The 22,640-nt window shown below is 32.9% G+C and overlaps 1 protein-coding gene and 1 long non-coding RNA gene across 2 annotated transcripts; one reads left to right on the top strand and one right to left on the bottom strand.

Moving 5' to 3' along the window:
- The first annotated feature begins 14,532 nt into the window (after positions 1-14,532).
- On the top strand, positions 14,533-15,438 carry LOC111369100. The gene has a single exon (XM_022990584.1). It carries the CDS (start codon positions 14,533-14,535, stop codon positions 15,436-15,438), a length of 906 nt encoding a protein of 301 aa, XP_022846352.1.
- Positions 15,439-18,902: 3,464 nt separating this feature from the next.
- Positions 18,903-21,142, bottom strand: LOC111369743. The gene is made up of 2 exons (XR_002698244.1): positions 20,761-21,142; positions 18,903-19,609 (listed from the first exon to the last, which is right to left on the bottom strand). It is a non-coding gene; the product is annotated as an uncharacterized LOC111369743 (long non-coding RNA).
- Between the last annotated feature and the right edge of the window lie 1,498 nt (positions 21,143-22,640).

Below are 22,640 nucleotides of genomic sequence, written 5' to 3'. Positions count from 1 at the left end.
CTTTCCTTGAAGGAAAAGGACGAGTCTTCACGAATGGCCGACCTCGAGGGGGCCGTTTCTGCTCGGGATCTAAGGATTGCCGACCTCGAGGAGGAGCGCGCTCAGCTATTGAGGGAGCTTGAGCATATGCAAAATGATCTACGCAGTGCTCAGGGTGAGGCCGGTACTGCGAAGGCTGAGGCTGAGCACTCCAAGCTTGAGCTCGATCAGCTTAAAAACGATTTTGATGCGAAGCTGGCCAATGCTCGAGAGGAAGCGATCGAGGACTTCAAGAAGTCTGACGCCTTCAACGAGTTAAAGGGTGATTATGCTATGGGCTCTTACTTTCATGCCCTGAAGGAAGCTCGAGCTTTCATGCGCCTGAGGCCGGATGCTCGCCCTGAGGATCTGAAGTCAATCCCCGAGGTGGCTGATGACCTTCATCTTTCAGAGTCCGAAGAAAACGCTGGGGATGAAGACGTCGATATCGAGGGCGATGATGCCGAGGAAGGCCAAGGCAGTCAGGACACCGACGCCTAAATTTACCGAGCTTATCCTGTATTGTTATTTTTTTGTAATTGTAAAATGCCCGATCTTAATGGAGATTATTTTTTTTCTTTTGATCGAGCTTATTTTGTATTATCGTCGTGTTTCTATTTTCATATGCGCCGAACATTAATCAATACCTCGAGAAGGATTGATTATCTCGATCATAAAGACAATTAATTATCTCGACGATAAAGACAATTAATTAGCTCGACGACTAAAAAGATCAATTATCACGACGACAATATTGAATTAATATCCCGACGAATAAAAATCATGACGATTGAAAAAAAACAAATCAATCTGATTTTTAAACAAGTCTTAATGCCGGGGACAATAGCGAATAGTTCAACACCTTGATGGTAAATCTGTCCCGACGTTTATATTGAATTATCTCGAGGACCAATCACGATGGGCAGTTGCCTCGGGGTATTCGAAGAATTGTGACTGACTTCTGTACGTAGTTTATCCCGAGCTCTTATTTTTCAGCTTTGGACCAAAATACAAGGATATATGGTCAGGATGTATGTCCTCGGGATTTATACTTGTGCTGCGCTATTGTACTGATTATGAGCTCCAGGATTTTAGTGCTTGTGAGAGGCAAGGCTTACATGCTTGCTCGAGGGCAAGGCTTAGAGGGGCTTGTCAAGGACAAGACTTGAAGGGGCCTGCTCGAGGGCGAGGCTTAAATTGGCTTGTCAAAGACAAGGCTTAAAGGGGCTTGCCCGAGGGCAAGGCTCAAATTGGCTTGCTCGAGGGCAAGGCTTAAATTGGCTTGTCAAAGACAAGGCTTAAAGGGGCTTGCCCGAGGACGTGTCGAATGATTGTGTAATAAATCTTCGGGCTAATATCCCGGGCATACATGATACCCGAGCACATATGTCCCGAGCATTTCGATACACATACCGACGAAATTGAGTCCTCGGTCTATATTCGTCGGGGAACAAAACTCGGTTATATCAGATTACATTTTGAAACTGCCCAAAATGGATTATACATATTAAATTAAGATTATCACTGTCAATTGGATGTTTGCTTGAAGAAAAGGAGGACCTCGTGCATTGGTGGAGTACAGTATGATACAGTGTGTTTGTGCGCGCGCGACTAGAACCCCGAGACCTCTCTATTGTGATACTTTTTGAAACCTAATCTAATCTGCTTGTGGAGCTTCCATCCTAATGACATTAATTTGGACTGATCTCCCAAAAGAAAGTCTAATCAACATGATTATATCTCTGACCCATTGAATATATTATGTATAGGGATGTCTATTGTATCAAGTTTGGTTCCATATGTGTGTGACAATGATTCGGATGACGATGAATTTGATGTGGCTATTGAAGATATGATGACGCTTGATTATTTTCTTTTCAAAGAAAGAAGTATTACGGATACGATACCTTGTAGAACATCATTGCTTACTGGAAGGATGTACGTGCTTGAAATTTTGAATGGACATCCAACCGTATCTCATGATATTTTTCGTATGCAGAAACATGTTTTTATGAATTTTTGTGATATCTTGAAAGAGAAAAGATTATTGAGAGATGGAAAAAAGGTGAGCGTTGAAGAGGCGTTGCTATGTTTCTGATGATTACAGGGCACACAACAAGATATAGAGTCATTGGTGATCACTTTCAACATTCCAATCATACAATATCAAATGGTTTAAGCGAGTTTTAAGGGCTATTTGTTCATTCGGCACGGAGATAATTCGCCCAACAAAACAAGATGTCGTACATGAGCGTCTCTTGCAGAAATATCCTTACTTTACGGTTTTTTTTTTTTTATTCTATGCTTAGTTTTGCATAATAAACTCTCATTTGTTATCACATTATAGGATTGCATAGGAGCAATAGATGGAACTCATGTTTCAGCTTGGGCACCTGCATTGAGACAAACATCTTTTCGTGGAAGGAAAACTAATATAACACAAAACGTGATGCTCACATGTGATTTTGATATGAAATTCATATTTGTGTATTCCGGATGGAAAGGTACCGCTAATGATTCTCGAGTATTCATTGATGCAGTTACAAACGCATCAAACAACTTTCCAATGCCACGAGGAGATAGATTCTAATAATCAAAAGTAGTTGGCAAGTATTTTTACAATATTTCAGTCTTAAATTATAATTCTTTTACAGATCAATTTTATCTTGTTGACTATAGCTATCCAAATATGCCCGGATTTCTTGCTCCTTATTGAGGTCGAAGATATCATTTGCGTGATTATAGAGGACGAGGAAGACCGCGTGGAAAGGAGGAGCTATTCGACTATAGACACTCATTGTGTCGAAACATTATTGAATGTTGCATTGGAGTATTAAAGGCAAGATTTTCCATTTTGAAGTTAATGACCAATTATACACTTAGTAGATAGAGGCACATTCCTATTGCACGTTGCACAATACATAACTTCGTTCATTAGGAACACTTTGGGTAGACTTTTTGCCCAATATCCATCAGAGAATATGATATTTGAAGATGTGTAGGAATTGTGTGAAGATCAAGAAGTCATATAATTTGATGCTAGTCAAACATCTCAAATAGGACAAGTCAGAGTTCACATTGCTACACAAATATGGAATGACTACTCAACGACTCATACATGATTCCATATATTTATTTTATTGTTTAAATTCTAACTTTTTTTTGTTTGCTGTCCGCATTTAAGCTTGAAAACTTAGTTTACTTGCTATTATATACTTGTTGCAGTCTCACCATTCATAATCACATATTACGATTCTCAATCCATATCATGCTTTACTACATAATTTGATTAAACAAATGTCATAAAACAATTTCTAAAAATTTTAAACCAAACGCATTTTCTAGCTTTCTATTTTAAGAAATTGTTTTTAAAAATGACAAAACAAATACATTTTCTACAATTCGAAAATAGCCCCTCAACAAAAAATGTTTTCTGTTTTCAAAAATTAAAACAGAAAACGGAAACGCAAATCAACAACGCCCTAACTTTTTGAGTTTTGCAATCTATTGGCCTAAAAGTTGAATTTTTTATAATTATTAATAGTTTTTGGGTCTTTCATCCAATTGCCTTAAAAATTCAAAATTTTATGAGTGTAAAAATTTTTATGATGATGATGATAATGATGATGATGATAATAATGTGTGCCAAGATGTGCCTATATGAGCATAGACGCGTCTTAAAGTTGTCAAAACTTTCGTTGAATGTTAAATTAGCACATTGGTCTTAGGCGTGGCCTTTTTGCCATGCAAGCACCGTCTAACACACAGCAATTGACAAGTCATAGGTTTTGACTTATGATTTCCCAAACGAACGATTCAAAATTTGCTAATGTACTGTCCTTGAGAAGATTGTTTTAATGGGTTTTAAATTTTCAATTTCTAACAGTATTTGATTTTCTAACTCGTTTATGATTTTTTCGATTGAAAATCCATGGAAAAAAATATTTTTTAATACTATCTGCTATATATGATAAAATTTATTTTTGAAAATTCCACATAGCCCAATCAACTCCGTCCAGATCATGAATATGCGACGAGAATAGTACAAGGGTGCCATTGGATATCCATTCAAGTTAGGAAACACTACTTGTCTAGGGCCACATGGTCCCTTGACAGACAACCTCTGTCTTCAAGTTATTAGCACTGTACCCTACCAGCATATACCTCCGTATATCCTTTAAATTGTCCAATGCCCAATTAAATTCTCATCAAACCCACATATCAATTTTTTTGGTAAAATATGGGCTTATTTTTAAAATAAATTCCTCGGAATATTCCATTCGAATTTCGATGATCCATTTTTTATGCATTAATTTCTCATCTTATAAGATCATTTCCAATCCTACACCAATTACACCAAATCTTGTACTAAACTAAAAATCATCTCCAATCCATTATATCAAAAGTTTCACCAAATGAACAATATTTAATCATTTTCTTCATTTCTTTAATTCTTAACAATTTATATAGCTAAACATTATTTATTCCTTTGATTTACTACTACATAGAATTACTACATACATAATTACTTTTCGTTTACGAAAATATTAATAAATATTAAAAATGTCGTATAATTAGTACAATTAATAAAAATACCTCGACCAAGAAAATATTAAATCATGTTATTGAAAACAACACAGTACATTTCAAATCTCGAAATTATGGTAAGACAAAGTTGGCCTAGTGTTGTAATTCAATTATCGGAATTCATATATTCATCCTATAAATGTTCAAATAATAATAATAATAATAATTGCAAACTAAAATTTATGTATCTAACTACTTATAGAAAGATGAATAAAATTCACTGTAGTTGCAATAGTGTCGGGACTTCTACTGTAGCTAAACAGTGAAAGATATGATTGATAATCGAGATTAACACACTTCCATATCTCGTAATTGATCGGATCATATTGACAAAGGGGTTATAGTTTCACGGTTAACGAACGAGTTTGGTTTTGTCATACCACGTAACATTTTTCGTCACATGTATTGCCCTGACATATTGTTAGATGTCAATCTGTTATGACGAGTATGATTGGTGATAAATTAAAAAGGGTATTTTAATTTATCAATTTTGATTAGATCAAAATAATATTTTACGTCGTTAGATATCGTGATCGGGAACCTGATAAGTCGCACACAAAAAGAGAATTGAAAGATTGTGATTTGTCAATTAATTAATTTAACAAGTGTTGGATAAATTAATTAATTGGGTTTCTTATTTATAGGCCTGAATTGATTAATTGGATTAATTAATTCACAGACCGAATTTAATTAAATTAGTTAATTAAATGTTGGACCGGGTTAGGCCAAACCCGTTTGGGCTTATATAAATATAATTAGGGTTTGCAAAATTGTAGAGATCTTTCATTTATTCTTGCTAGCACAAGAAAAACCCTAATACTACAATATTGTTCTTTGTTTGAATCACCGTTGGAAGCTGGACAATTGGACAGCTGTGGGAGATAGATCCAAGTTACTGGAATAGAGATATGACAAAGGAGTTTGTAGGTCTTGTAAAAGGTACATTTTTATCACAGTTTCTATCTAAATACAAAGACGATTCTTGGTGGAAATCGAAAATTATTTCTATTTCCGCTGTGCATAATAAGTAGATTTCCAATAGAAAGTTCTGCTTCCATGAATGATATACCACCATGGAAACATGAAGACATAACGGGAAGCTTTTGTATTTTCCATTTTTGTACTAGTTTTGATTTGTAGCCTATTTTTAATTGTATTTATATACAGTTTGTGCCAATGGATAACTTAGTGATTCTTTTTTGTAAAGTTTTGATCCACTACCAACTTTTAATTGTATTTGTGTAGAATGTGTACCGCTATAACATAGTAATTGTTTGTAATTGTATGTGTACTCTTCGTCAAGTGCTCAATGAAGCATATTTCCAATTGGAGTTATCTCGAGTGTTACACTGATTTCATTCTTGCTCAAATAACCAACTTATGTCTAGCATTTATCGTTTACGAACAAGCACATAGAATTGACAATATGTAATGAAGAAACATAAAATGCATTTAATATAAATTCTAGAACATTATGATACAAAGTACATAGTAATGCCCTACAAGTCTTTAAACACGAATATAACTCGAACAATCAATTGATGGAAATAATCAAGATAGTCCCTTTTTCTTTCCCTTTCCTTTCCAAACCTCATTTTCCTTTGCGGAATGTCATTTGCAATGACACATCAACGTCTCATAGCTTGATTATTCGGGCTAGAGTTTCGAACATGCTTAACAAATCTTCAACTTCCTCATTTTCCTCAACATTCATAACTTCGTTAACTAACATACATTGATCACTTGATTCTCCTTCATCTACCCAATGGAAAAATCAACTGTTATTATTGTAAGTGTTAAATGATTGCCCTTCTTTACACGTTTGTTTTTCAACCTTGAAACATTTTTGAAATCCATGTGGACACCATGGGCAACGGCATTTTCTCGTGCATTCCCCAAATGAGTGATACTTACTTCGACAACTGTGATATATTCCAACATTCCTTCATCCCATGCTGAGATTGTAAACAACCACGTAAATGAAATGATGAATTCATGTAATACATTGTTATCAGTAGCATAAACATTGGCATTCTAATTAAATCTGCAGGTGCCATTTCAATTTTCTCAAATTGTAGTCCTACAGGAGCGGACCCAAACCATTCAAACTGTGGGGTCAAAATTTTTTTTGTTTTGGAATAAAGTATCATAAACAAAAAGGAAAAATCGGTTTGGGAAGAAATCGGTGGATTATATGATATATTTATGGATTAAATAATGGATATGGATATAAATTTAGGATTTGGACTTTTTGGGACAGAAAATTAAGTTTTCAGCAAAAAAAAAAAAAAAGAAAAAAAAATTCCAGAAAACTGTGGGGTCATTTGACCCCACATGACCCCATGTGGGTCCGCCCCTGCCTACAACATATTTGATTTGAACAACAATAAACCTCGGTGCCAATTTTGATTTTGTCAATCCCGTTTATTCTTCAATTTTGAATCTGTCAATCCATCAAATTGAAATTCTACAACACAATTGATTTATCTAATCAATCCCATTTGTTCTTCGACTTTTAATTACATAAACAATAACTAACCGTATAACTACTTCCATTATTTTTCCAAAACTTTTGTCTGCAATTCCGCTTGGTATGAGAGTTCAATGAATTCATGGTTGTCAAAGAAATGTCAGCCTATGACCAAAGATTAGACGTTAAGCGCTTATTTGAGATACATAGACAAAAAGAGGTGCCTTCTTTAGTTGGGCGTGGTGGTCGGTTCGCGACGGTGGAGGATCAGAGCATGGTTCGAACTTTTTCAATGTTGACAAATCATCAATTTTACGGTTGACACTTTTTCTTCTTCACTGATTTTGTAGTTGGCCAGAAATGGAGATGATTTCGATGGTGTTGCTCGCCGTCGTTAATGGAAGAGATGGGAATGGAGAGGTTGGGATCGATTGTGAATTTGTGGAGAAATGAAAGAAGAAGAGTAAGTGAAAGGCATTCTTGTACGACAAGTGGAACTGTTTATTTTACGATGCATATTAGCCTCGTTCACGTGCGAATTCAATACCATTCAAGAGTTGTTCGATCGTTCAACAAAAAGTGTTTCTAAACCTATATCACACAGCTCTAATTTACTTTTGGACATAAGATAAGACTAATTAACTTTTGTCCTTCACTACTTCTTGAGGACTCCTGACTCCACTATGGGGTACTTCAGGAGCACCATTAGCCTCTCTAGGTAGGGATGAAAACGAGAAAAAAAAATGAAATTAGTAAAATACATTTTCATCGGTACATTTATTCTGCAAATCATGCATATCGTTTTAAATTTAGTATTTACACCCTTGTTTCAACATTTTCTTAGAAAGTTGGTCCTTTCTGTTACATTCATCAATTCCTTTTGTAAAATAAAGATAATTGTCCAAAATATCCCTACTGTTTTCCTTCATTGTACAAATCGTCTCTATTGCTTAAATTTCGACATTTGGACCCTCAAATCAACATTTTTTGTGCTAAAGGTCATTATCATCTATTTTCTCCATTAAAACATTATAAAATGATTAATTTACTCATCGCTGAATAAATAAATAGAAAAAAAATAGAATATTTTAAAAAATTGCATCTAGAGTTCAAAATTTTTGTAAAAAGTTCATACAAGTCTCACATAAAACAATTTAAAACATATTAACAAAAGAAAATTATTCTATCTTCACATTTAACCCCACCTACCCCTATCCCATCCTACTATAGTGCCATCTAGAAATTTAGCTATTTTAAAAATCAAGTTCTATAACGAATATCTTTTTGTTTTTAGTGAAGTTATATGAATGTTTTACGAATTTAGCTATCTTCAACAAGCTTTTATTTCTTTTTTATTATTGCGGATTACAATACACATACTCACACACACATAGTGGTGAACATGGTTTCATTTGGTTCTAATTCCTAATTATGAACCAAAAAAAAAATTAATGGAACCAAATTAATTTTTTTTTCCTTTTAGATATTGGAAACAAAATCAAACAAAACCATTTGATTCTGATTTGATTTGGTTCTAGTTTCATTTCTTAATTTTTCAGATTTGCACCATATGCTCAGTTAGCAATATATACCTATATAAAAAAAAATCAAACATTTAACAAATTCAAATTATTAATCATCAAAATCACAAAAGTCCAAACTAACAAATAAAAGATAGTCATAATTTGAATAAAATCAATTTTCATTCTCATACAAAAGGTCGTCTAATAAGTAATAACAATAATTCACTAAGTTAATTTCAACAACTTTGACAACACTTCAACACAATAAATTATCGATTTTGCAAAAATTTTCATAGTCCAGTTTTATAGTCAACCATTAATCTTTTAATACTCGATGAATGTATATTGGATTTTCCTATATTGTGAAGAACACATATAATTCATCAAACAATCAAGTTGAAAAAATAGTTAAATGTTTTTTAAGCGACTGACCAATTTCATTTTTTGATCTTGAAGGAGTAAAACAATTTCTAGGCTATTCAATTTCTTGGAATTCGTTTTCTTTCCACCCAAATTTCATTTTTGCAATCGAACAGACCCTCAGAGTATTTTCAAATAATTAGAAGTCTAATGCACTTAATGAATTGTACAAAGACTAATGAATATAGCACTTATATCAATTGTTGTAAGGTCCGATAAAAAATAGAAATATCACAATATCTAACATGATTAAATTAAATATTTTTGTATTTAATGCATTTTTTCGTGGTAGCATATTTCGTGGAGATATGGAAGTGTAACATCTGAGTATATGCTTAATTTTGTGTGTGTGTGTGTGTGTGTGAGAGAGAGAGAGAGAGAGAGAGAGAGAGAGAGAGATTGTTAAACAAAATAAAAATATGAATAGACAAAATTAAACAATTTGTCACGCTTGAGGACCCATGAAGATGGTTATCCTTCAGTGGAAAGACGTGCTATTCATTTTCGAGCTTTTGGTGATCAACAATTCTTGATTCTCCTGCCTTTCTGCAATTGTGTACCATTGTCAATCCAAATGGTCAACCTAACCATGAAGTTGGTTACTCGATCCTTGAGTAACGTCATGGTCTTAAATTATGTTTAAATGGGTTAATAAGGGGATATTTGAAGTCTTAGTGCATATTTTTAATCAATTTTACAAATATCTCTAGTGCTCATTAGATTAGTTTCGCTAATTACTATAAAATCATTCAAATCAAATTGATTATTGGATTGGAGATAATATTAATTAGAACTAAATTAAGTACATAATTTTCGAGGGAATGATAATTTAATACCTATTACTTAGCTATGACATCATACATTTACGAAATTTTAATGATCATTAGTAATTTGATTTTTTTTTTTTTTAAACTAGAAAACCAATGCTTGAAGGGATTTGTTTATCCTAATTTGTACCATATAGTGAAGGTCATCGGATCATTTCTCTAGCTTTACATTGCTGGTTAATGTTCAATAAAAGAATTTGCTGAGCAAAATAAAAAATAAAATTATTGTAGAGAAAAAAAAATCAGAAGAAGTGATCGAAATGATGTGAAGATAAAATATTTGATGAAAAAGCTAATTATATTTTAAATTGGCGAATGATAGAGTATCATATAACATTATATAAGTCAGGCCTCTTATGCAAATGCTACATCTGTCTTGTACTATGTGATCTTGCAAATTAATCTTTTCGTTGTAAAGTTTTAGAGTATCTTCAATACATTTTATTGATTGCTATTTATGTGACGTATAATTAGAAAGACTTTCGATTTATGTGGCATTAATATCCAATAGATAAGCGATTACATGCAAATTTCATCTACAATAAATTCCGTCTATACTTCAAATTATGCTTTTAATGTATATTTAGTCCTTGTTTTTTTCAACTAAAAATTTCAATTAAAATTTATGTTAAAGTCAACAATTAATTTTAATGATACGTTTCATATGATTTACAACTTTTCAACTATTTATTCCATTGATTTTTATCAAAATCTGCGAAAAATATGATTTCTATATAAAAGTAAACTGGGGTTTATTCAGAAAAAGAAATGAAATATATATATATATATATATACACAAGAGGGAGAGAAACTAAGAAGTAAGAGAGATAGAGAGAGAGGGTGAGAGAGAGATCAAGTTTTTATGACTCATTCCGTGTTAAAAAAAAATAAAAAAATAAAGAACTCTACGCGATTTAGGTAGATTTCTCACATTATCTGTTTTTCTCTTGCAACTTCAACTAGATATAGACCAGGACACCAGGCATACTTACATCATTGGGAAGAAACTTCTTGGAAACAATGTAAACTACCTTTTTAATGCAATCCATGTTATTATTGGAAATACTTTTATGTTTGAATGCTAAATTTTTTTATTATTCTTGGTGTACAGGGAACCCTCCAAAACCCAGAAAATGATTGTTGGATGGGTTTTATTTATTTATTTTTTTTTTTTTGTAATATTTTATTCGTAATAGTCCATTCCATGTGAGTTTACTAGGAGCCTGTTTGGGCCCGATTTTTTCACCCAAAAAATTGATTTTTTGACCGTTATTTCACTATTCTAGCCGTCATATTTGACTTCTTCTCTCACATGTGGACCCCACTTTTCTCTAAACGGTCAAAAAATCAATTCTCAAAATCACTCCCAAACAGGCTCTAGATGGGTTCAACCCCTCACTGTAAACTAAGAATAATTTAAAATTTTTTACCCTATCTATAAGTGCTATGTCATCGACGACAGGCTAGTTTGCGTAGTCCAAAAACACTGAACCACGACTTCGATTGTGGCAAACACTTTACGTTCCAAATTTTTAGTCAACAAGAAATTGTTCCTTGCAACCCTTGACAACATAATGGCTATTAGACCAAAAAAATAATAAAATAAAATTTCCTGTTTCTCATTCACCCATTCCCACACGCCAAGAGTCGTTCACGGGGATCCCAAATTCCAAAATCAGGTCCCCACTCCAAAACTTTTACTTGGATTTATCCTCTTTATCTCAAAATAAATTTGAGACTTTTATTTTTTGAATTAACTAAGAAGAGTCTCTTGAGACAAATTGACACGATTTTTCATAGAGAATAATGTAAAGGTATTTCTCTAAAAAGTATTAAAAAGTCAAATTTGCACTTGATTAGAGTTTAAACAATCGACAACTAATTTAGCTTGTTACCATTCAATTGAAGTACATTGATAACCATATATTTGGTTCATCACTCCTTCGTTAAGTCGTCTTTATTACCTAATTTATTTAAATAATGCTATGTAGCACAATTAGTGTTATTATACAAGTATAGGTGGCTGCAAGTAAATTAAACAACGAAATCGTCAAACCCAAAAATGGAATCGAAATCGCGTTTTCAAAATTGTTGATTTTGATCCATGTGGATCCTTCAATGTTTGGATTTGAACCAAATTAAATCGTTTGGTTTGGTTTAATTTTCAATTTTTACAAATAGTTTCAACTGTCAAACCCTTTAAAAAATATGAAAATATATTAACTTAAATTTTATGCAGCCTAATTAAAACTTAACAAATCACAATTGAAAAGACACATCAATATTAGACCAAACCTAAATTAAACACAATATTTCATCCAATTAAATAATTCTTCATTATAATTGATTTATCAAATCATACCCGTTAAAACTAAACAAATCACAATTGAAAAGACACATCAATATTAGACCAAACCTAAATTAAACACAATATTTCATCCAATTAAATAATTCTTCATTATAATTGATTTATCAAATCATACCCGATACTTATCAGTCATCACAGTTGTGAATGCAAAATTCTTAAATTGGTCAAAATATTGAATAAATGATACTGAACCATATTCATCGAATGTCCATCACAATTAACTAGACAACTAAATTTTAATCTTATTTCATCTTTCTACTCATTTTCTTTTATTGTTATTTATATTATTTAATTGTAATTAATGAATACATTTCCTGTTTTTTCTTATCTTAATGCAAAGATTGTCATCTGTTACAACTCTCCATATTGCACTATTAATGATCAGAAGTATATAACTTTGATTTGTAATATTGTCATGCTACTTATATATATGTTTTAATTGAGATTTTAGATTTGGCACCCATTAAATTCTATTTCATTGTTATCTCTCCTATTTTCAACCACACAATCTTTCATAAAATAATATTATACGTAAATCGAAAATTTTTCATTCTTTTTCAACCACTCATTTTTCTAAAAAAGGCTATTCCATCCATTTTCATTTCAAAAAATTGGGGCCAATATATGTTATTTTTTATTTGCTAAACCGTGATTTTATATTGAATTAAACTGAAAAAAGGTAATTTGATTTGTTTTAGAAAGTGAAGTGGTTTGATTTGGTTTAAAAAATAAAAAAAAAGAAAAAAATAGCCCTTTTCCTACCTAATCCAGCTTATCGATTGCTTTAACTTGTCGAGGTTTTGTATCAATTTCTATTGATCAACAGTTTCCATCTTCTCTTTAGCTTGGATCACACGGCTTGGAAGGTTAGAGAAGAATTCCTAGTTATATTTCTTTAACTCATATATATATATATATATGGTTTTATTTGAAAATTTGTCAAAAATCATTTAAATCGAACTGTGTTCACCCCTAACAAGAAGTGATGATGCATCTTAAATGTGACTCATTTCTTTACCTTTAAGGTGATCTATCAATAAATGAACCTTGTATACTATCTAAACTGATGCTTAGCACTTGTAATATCAAATGACATTACTCTATTCATTTTAGTGACATCTAATATGGATTTAAGAATAATATTTATATAGCACAAATTTACGCGTCAATATATATCATATATTCCATTAAATAGGTCATAAATTCTTGTATTTAATTGGACCTATAATTTAATAATACAGGTACTACAACTAGATTGATATTAAACACCAATGATGCTAAATACATCACTCACATTATAATATTTTTTTTATCATATGTGTTCTAATGAATGTTGTATACTTAGGGCCTGTTTGATAGGTTGAGTTTTCCATAGAAAATTGAATTTAATTTCCCACCAAAATGATATGTTTGATAGCAAACTTTTCCATGGATTTTATTTTCCTCCAACCCCCTCGCGTGACCTGATTTTCCATGGTTTTAAGAATTATTTTTCTTTGGGTTTTGGTGGGAAAATGGTTTTCCAACTTTTCTTTTAATAATTTTTTTAATTTTCTTTGGGTTTTGGTGGGAAAATGGTTTTCCAACTTTTCTTTTAATAATTTTTTTAAATTTGTTTTAATTCTTTTATTTTCAGCAATAGGAAGAAATTCTATCCACAATTATAAAAAAATTTTATTCCTTTAATTGATAATTTTCATGGAAAACAAAACCCAACGAGCACCAAAAGATCCAAAATTTTCAACATTTTTCAAATGGAAAATTATACCAATTAAATACATTTAATTAACAATTCACATTTAAATAAGTTCTAGACAATTCAATTTCTTGAAATTATTTTTCTTTTCATCCAAATTCCATTCTCGCCATTAAGTGGACAGAAAATATCTCTATAATAGAGAAGAGGAAATTATTTGCCTCATAATTGTTTATTTATGGATTTACTTAAGGTTCTATTACTCTCTTTTGGTCAAATCTGTTGCCCTTCAATGGACGCAGAGAGAATAATCCAAGTGTTCCCTGGGATATCCATTCAAGTTTTAAGCACTGTACCGGAACTAGGATACACCCCGGTATATCCTTTAAATTACCACCAAAAACCCACTTTTCCAGATTAATCATTTATTTTTAAAATAAGTTCCTCGGTATATTCCATTCGAACAACACTTTTTATGCATAATTTCTCGGCTTTTAAATACTCATCATTCTCATCCTTCACCTTCAAAAACCATACACACTTCTTTTTACAAATTCTAAAAGTTGTTTCAGAAAACGAAAAAAAGCAATTTTTAGATTATAAGTTAGAACGGAAAGAGAAAGATGTCTGGTCTTACGAGGGTGAAGAGAGTCACTGACCCGTGGGATGACAAGGTGATGGACCGGATCATCGGCCTGGAAAAGATTGCAACAGGTTATGCCAGCAGCGGTAGTGAACACAGCGCTCAAGTAGACGATCACGTAATCTCGCCGAGTTTATCTGGTATTTTCTTTGGTTTTACTGTTGACGACGCCGGAGACTCGTCACCAGAAGTCAATGAGTCGGATTCTGAGCACGATCCTTCATTGCATTATTCAAGCGAGGAGAATTTAGATATCATTAAACGGATTCTGCGAGGTGAGAGAGATGCCTTTGAAGTAGGACTTTTAGGTGTTGTTTTGAAATCTCTGGGAGTGTTTTCCAGCGTGAAGTCTAATAGACAGATTTTGCGCAGGAATGTGATGGTGTTTTTGAGGGATAAAGGTTACAATGCGGCTATTTGCAAAACGAAATGGGAGAAATCCGGCGGAGTGACAGCCGGAAACTACGAGTTCATCGACGTTGTTCGTTCGGACTCCAAAAGATATTTCATCGATCTGGATTTTGCTTCGGAATTCGTAATCGCGAGACCTACTAATTTCTACGAGAATCTTCTCCAATACTTGCCGAGGGTTTATGTCGGTAAAACTGAAGATTTAAAGCAAATTTTGAAGGTAACAAGCGACGCGGCGAAGATATCGCTGAAGAGCAAAGGCCTGCACCTCCCGCCGTGGCGGAAGCACCGTTTCATGCAGAACAAGTGGCTCGGTCCGTACCGGGGAACGACCAGCCTCTTTCCGGTTACATTTTCCTCTTCTTCGCCGGCGTTGATCCATGGTTGCGCCGTTAAGTGCCGGACCACTGGTTTTGACGCAGCCGTTCACGACGGCCAACGGTGGTTGTTTCCCACGACAGCCCGCACGAGATAATTGCAATATAAAATAAAAATAATATTCCAACTTTTGTTGAAATTAAAAGAAATTTTGCAAAGTTTATGGCTTTGCGTTATGACAGAGTACGCCTACGCGGCATCTCCACATTGTAAGTTGTATATACATATTAGCCACTATCTAGGTAGTTTAATTTTAATCACAAGCAAGTAGTACAATAATAAAATTTAGTTTTAATTTAAATAAATTCAGAACCACTGTATAGGCTTTTTTTTTTTTTGTGGGTTTAATTCCAGTACGAAACATGTTAATTAATCCTCTTTCTGCTCATAAAACTCTTATCAAATTGAGGTAGGAAAAATAATTTATTGTAAGAAAAACGAAGCTGACATTACTTCATCTGTATTAAAAAAAAAGTAAAAATAAATAAATAATAAATAAATAAAATTCAATTCCATTCCCAATTCATATCACAATCAAAATCAATTCATTGAAAGGTTAAAATGTTTATTTTCATGTGGTTTCATGCGAACGGGAAGAATATGCATGTTTTTAATAATGAATATTATGCTTTTTATACGTGTGTGGTTGCACATGAATCGGGAGTCAATTCTTTTATTTTTATTTTTATTATGCTTGTCTTTATAATACACACACATCATTTTTCTTATATTATCGATTCCTTTTACATAGTAATACATCAAGTTGTTACTCTTTAAAAAATACCACTCTACAGAATTAATATTCTATTAAAATATTATTTGCTCCTGATGAATATATAATATTAAAATTAATCATATATTATATTTTTGCTCTTGGTGAGTAAATCTTTACATAAATGAATGTTTTTAAATAATAATTTGTTGTTGTTTATTAAGTAGCAAAAAATTATATTAATATTTTAGAATAATATTAATTGTTCCTTAAAACCATAACATTATTGATTTATTGCTCTTGAAATATATATATATTATTTTCTAAAAAATGAAGAGATATAATCTATATGAAAATTTTATTAAAAATAAATTGCTTATTCCAGAAAAATCAAAACTTCACGAATTTATAAATATTCTAGAAGAATATTTTATTGTTATTCATCACACAATTTTATATTTCATTAATATTTCACTATGATATTACTTGGTCCCAAATAGTGTAATTTTCATACTGTATTATTTAATAATATTATTATACTATTACTTCTGAAGAGCAAATGTTATATGGTTGAAGTAATTTATCAATTTGACACAAGTTAAACAACTCAATATTGTATTGTAATTTTTGAAAGAAAAAAAAAACTTCTATTTTTTTTTAATATTCAAGAAAAATACTAAGAAAGAATAAAAAAGGTGCCACTCATACCGAGAAACCAAGTACGCTTGTTGCTCATGAAAAGCATAACATTTTGTAATTAAATATTCTCAAAGAATATTATGCTGAAATTCATTACCTCATATTTTGCAATTCTAAGAAATTAGGACATTTCCTATTGTCTTATTCTGCTAATTTTCATGGGGTTGAACATCAATAAAAAGTTGATGGAGCGAGTGATGAAATGCACTTCAAATTGTTAATTAATCATCGAAAATGACTTAAACAATAATTCGATAGGTATTAGACCTTAGGAATTAAGTTCTGAAGACACTTATAATCTAATCAACGCATAGTGAGTTAATTGTTTTGCCAATATCCGCAACCATAGATGAAAGAGTATTTAGCTCCCGAAGATGGTATTAATTTGTATATCGGTAGCCCTTCGGTGGCGTGTTAGACAAACATTCTATGACTTTTTACTTGAATGGAGTAAAAAGTTTGATTAGTCACCTAACTTAGCACTATGTCACGTTGTAGTCACTGAACTTTCTTTTGCAGCTGAACGGTCACTCAACTTCAAAACTCGCCACTCCATCCATCACCCAGCATCCCCACCGTTTGAAACTGTCTCATGTGGCTTGACGGCGACCGAGGTGACAATCGACGGCGTGAAAATTGGCCATGGTGGACACGATTTCAATTTACAACATACGATCCTTCACATCCAATATGAAATCCCGTCACTCCATTACCCCCTAATTCAATGTTCGAGCCCTAGATCCATTTCTTCTCCCCCAATTCGATTCTTCAGACTTGGGAACACCAGACTCAGGTGTTTCTTCGTCTTCATAGCAACGAGAGAAGTAGGTTTTTGTGATTTTCAACCCATTAATGTTTGAAACTGAATGTCATGTTGGTTTGAATTTGTTCCATGTAATCGATTTGAATCTGAGTTCGTCATGTTTGTTGGCTACTTGAATCTGAATTTGTCATGTTTTAGGAGTATCTTATTATCTATTAATCACTCGTGCCATTCCGTTTTGCATTTAGAATTGGATTTGGCATCTTTTGGAATTCTTTATAATTTATTAGCCACGCACTTCATTTCTTTAGAAAGTTTGTATTTGTACAATTTTCCAGTTTTCTATATTATTTCTTCAAATATGAAAATATTTGCCAGAATGATCGATGAGTATTTTAGTTTGCACCATCAGATTATGCTTAGCTTAATTTTTGCTTATAAATGTTTAATTATTGAAAACTCGTGTATTTGTATACCAAAACACATGAAAAAAGTATAAATTAAAGTATGAACCGAATTTGTAGGTGGAGTTCATGTTCCTACAATCCTACTCTTTATCCACATTATATGGAGCTGCATTTACATTTGGTTCATGTAGATTGGGGAAATTAATTATTAGAGCTATAAAGGAAAACATAGGCCAAATTTTATTTTACAACAGCAATAGCTATTTTGGCCTAGAAGCGGTTTTATAGATATTATCTTGATGGAATCTATTTGGCAGAGTTCTGTGTAGCATGCGAAGAGGCTAGAATCCCATGAACAAGATTAAAATTAAATTGATAGGAAGAAGATCCCAAAGATGGGACTAATAAATTTGCCCCAAGAGAGATTTTATGGTATATTGGTATATTAAAAGTTGAAACGTGTTTCCACAGATTTCTTGATCAGCTAATTAATCTTTCTTGCATCAGTTGCATGACAGAGTTGATATTGCAATTGGGAGATTTAACAGGATAAAGGTCATCGGTAGTGTTACTGGTTCTTTTAAGCAAAGCTTCTCTGATTTAGCATTTTATTCAATGGGGTAGCTTAACTGTTTTGTACATATGTATCTTAATGCTTGATAATAAACTTTATGCTGGGAATGTGAGCTTTTATCACTATACAAATCAGTTGTTAGGATTGATGTTTAATCATTGGATCTTTCGACTTTAATTGTGCATCAAGTGTCCCCATCATTTTGAATTTTTCTCCAAAATAGAATATGATTCAACCTTTGTATTTCTTTTCTTCGTCACTAGAAATTAAATTTAGGATATATAAGCACTTATTCTACTTACAGTAAACACTTTCAATGAATTCCCTCAATTTTCCTGTCAATCTTCAAAACTAATACTAATTTTCTGTGCTTTTTCCCTCTCTTGTTCTAAATCAACACGAAGACTAGTTATATCAATATTCAATTATAATCATCATTTATGTACAACTTTCCATCTCAGCTTCACAGCCAAGACTCTCTCCATTTTCACCAGCATAGCTTGGTTTGACACAGTCTTTCCATTCTCATACTCTTGAACCACCTATGGCTGCTCATTTATCTGCTTAGCCAGCTTGGCTTGGCTCATCTTCTTTGCGATCCGAGTGGGTGGGGTGCAAAAAACACTATTTCATCTATTCTGAAACACGACCATTAACAAAAATATATAATTCATCTGATGACACACTGGAATCATTGCTATCACAACATAGTCTATGTTAAATACCGGAATTATAAGCAACGTCAACACTGCAAGGTTTTTTTTTTTACTTGGCATGTTACTATCCACAAAAATTTATAAATTCCATTCCATAGCTAGACAAAAAGGCAAGACAATATGAGTCCAAATAAGCTGCCCTATCCTTCAAATATTAATCTGCCCGTTTGGTATTGCCTGAAGACTGCAGGGACGTTGTTGTCAAAGTGTTAACAAGTCGTCTTCTTCGTGCCCTTTTCAATCTCAACCTTGAATATTTGGCATCGTCTATGTATTGCAGCTTATCCACGAACACTTCGAAGTTAGCTTCGTCCGTAGGAATATTATATGAAGTGGCTGCTGGTCCATCTTTAAGAGTCGATGCGTGCAGCTCTCTCCCAACACATCAAATTTTACCCTATCAAGTCAAGCAAGCACATCTAGTTTATAAACTTAAAACTTTCGCATGTACATTGGAATCCTTATCAAAATAATGTAATTAACACCAAGTAAACACTCACTCTAAATTTAACACCAGAATGATTGGTCTTCTACATCAACTTTAATTGTATAAAATACATCAACTTCGACTTTCTTATTTGACATCTTGAAAATATCATCAAATTTTGTAATAACATGTTCATAATCCCCATCAACTTTAACACCCCCATCATTAAAATTAAATTAAATTCCAATACTAAATGCAGAATTTCTGGCAGATTACATGACATACAAATACACAGAGACTTCAATAATTGCCTATCAAAACAAAGACTACCAGTTTGCAGCCTCCTCAACCAACATTCCAGTTGCAAAAAAATTCAATAACACTCAGTGGAACTGTGGAAGATAATCTCATAATTATCTGTCCACTTCAAAGAGCTAACAAATCCAGATTCAACCAACATTCCAATTGCAAAATTCCAATTTCAACAAAATTCAATAACAGAGTATGGATCAAATTTGAGTAAAACATGACAATTTTTTTTTTTTAATGGGGGAACCTGTAGCCGCTACCCTTCGAGTGCGAACTGGGTAAACCCTCAAGCTCAATAGCCTGCAAACCATGCCAGTCAGGTAAACCACACTAGACAAGTCCGGTGCGATAGGTTTAACCGAGAAAGTGTTAATAGGGAAAATCGAACTCGTGACCAATGGTCTCCGCACTCACGCATTCCACCAACTCGATCACCCCACGAGGGGCATAAAACATGACAAATTCAGATTCAAGTACCCAACAAATTCGATTATTTTGGCAAATATTTTCATATTTGAGGAAATAATACAGAAAACTGGAAAATTGTACAAATTCAAACTTTCTAAAGAAATAAAGTGCGTGGTGAATAAATTATAAAGAATTCCAAAAGATGCCTAATCCAATTCTAAATGCAAAACGGAATGGCACGAGTGATTAATAGATGATAAGATACTCCTAAAACATGAAAATTCAGATTCAAGTACTCAACAAACATGACGAACTCAGATTCAAACCGATTACATGGAACAAATTCAAACCAACATGACATTCAGATTCAAACCACTTATGGATTGAAAATCACAGAAACCTACTTCTGTCGTTGCTGCGAAGACGGAGAAACATTTGAGTCCGGTGTTCCCAAGTCTGACGAATCGAATTGGGAGAGAAGAAATGAATCTAGGGCTCAGACCTTGAATTACGGGTAATGGAGTGACGGAATTTCATATTGGAAGTGAAGGATCGTGTTTGTAAATTGAAATCGCATCCACCATGTCCGATTTTCACGCCGTCGATTGCCACGTCGGCCGCCGTCAAGCCACGTGAGATAGTTTCAAATGGGGGGGATGCTGGGTGATGGATAGAGTGGCGAGTTTTGAAGTTGAGTGACCGTTCAACCGCGAAAGAAAGTTCAGTGACTACAATGTGACATAGTGCTAAGTTAGGTGACTAATCAAACTTTTTACTCGAATGAATGGGGTTATGCTTTTGTTCCTAACAAGTATGAGCATCTTCACAGACTCTAAATAATTTTTTTTTAATTAAAATAGTTAATGCTTAAAAATAAGTTTCAAGATATCCTTTGATTTACATTTTTAAATTAGAAACTGAATTTGATTCTCCAAATTTAAAAAATCACACTCACTCTATTATTTTATATTGTTGTATTTAGTAAGTTACAGATTTCAATACTCTTTATTAAATTAATCAAATCATATTTGAATTGATTGATGAATGGCATATAAAAAAAATATGTTTCAAAGATGATGAGAAATCAATAATTTTTTTTTTCCGAAAAAAAACATAAAATGAAAAACGAAAGTAGAGAACATTGTTAGAGTGCGAAAAATCTTACCGTCTAGATTTGAAGATTTTTCTTTATAGAGAAGTTTTGGAGATATTGGTGAAGGTCAAGAGTTTAACCTTGAGCTAAGCACCTCAAATAAAGCTATCTATACAAAGGGTATTATACTGCATATGATTTCTTCTTCTATTGATACCATATGTTCAGTTAACTATACAATATTTTAATTGCAATTAAAGTTTCTCACTTTTATTCACATCCAAAAAATTTCCCAAGAAAACATAAAAAAATTATTTGACTTTCATATTTTAAAATAAAACAAAATAAATACAAAAATTTCACAATATTTGCCCCTTATTTGAAAGCGCACGTTGACACAAAGGCACCTCCCATCAACTGCCAAAGGCCTGCAACTGCTAAAACCATGGACTAACCTCCCATCATGTGCCAAAGATGTGCTGCCTTTGACGCTCGAATTTGTGGACTAGAGTTTGCTCGGCGACAAGCTGGAATACCATCCAAGTCTTGCTGCCTAAATCTAGCCTACACGAAAGACCAACCACCGATGCTAACAACTGTATTCATTTACCACCAACGAGCTATAATAATGATATCTAACATCAGTCTAGATGTCAGCATGTTATGAGTCTTAATAGATGAGTCATAAATTCCTATTTTAATTGACCCTATAATTTAATGGTACAAGTGCGATTATCTAGATTGGTGTTAACATTAATTATGCTAAATATCATTACTCTGAAACTATCTTACCCACATCCAAAATCACACATTGTCTTGTACTTGAAATCCATCGGGACTATGACCTAATGGCAAGGATAGGGCTATCAATAGCATCATGCTTGGAATCTCTTGCGCATGAGATTTATCTCAAGGGTTGTTGACATTCACATTTCATGCCCCGTCAACTAAGAAGTTTCATATAAAAGAGAATTTTGTTGTAGAAATGTATAGAAGTGCAGAGAGTTAAATTATAGCAAATCATGCTAGTAAGGCCTTAAAGAATTAGCGTTGTCCAATGCCGTATGGTGATCTTGTTTCAATCCTTCTTGAAGCAACCACCAATTTATCTGATTCCAATCTCAACTTTCTCCATTTTTGGAGTTCTTGGAACATTCCAAATTGATCATCTATGTGGGTTGACTCAACCCG

Source organism: Olea europaea, chromosome 20, assembly GCF_002742605.1.
Source record: "Olea europaea var. sylvestris chromosome 20, O_europaea_v1, whole genome shotgun sequence".
NCBI lineage: Eukaryota > Viridiplantae > Streptophyta > Magnoliopsida > Lamiales > Oleaceae > Olea > Olea europaea.
This window is presented reverse-complemented; position numbering and strand designations above follow the sequence as displayed.

Excerpts from the sequence above, each read along its gene's own strand:
- LOC111369100 (XM_022990584.1), top strand. The coding sequence starts at position 14,533 with ATGTCTGGTCTTACGAGGGTGAAGAGAGTCACTGACCCGTGGGATGAC.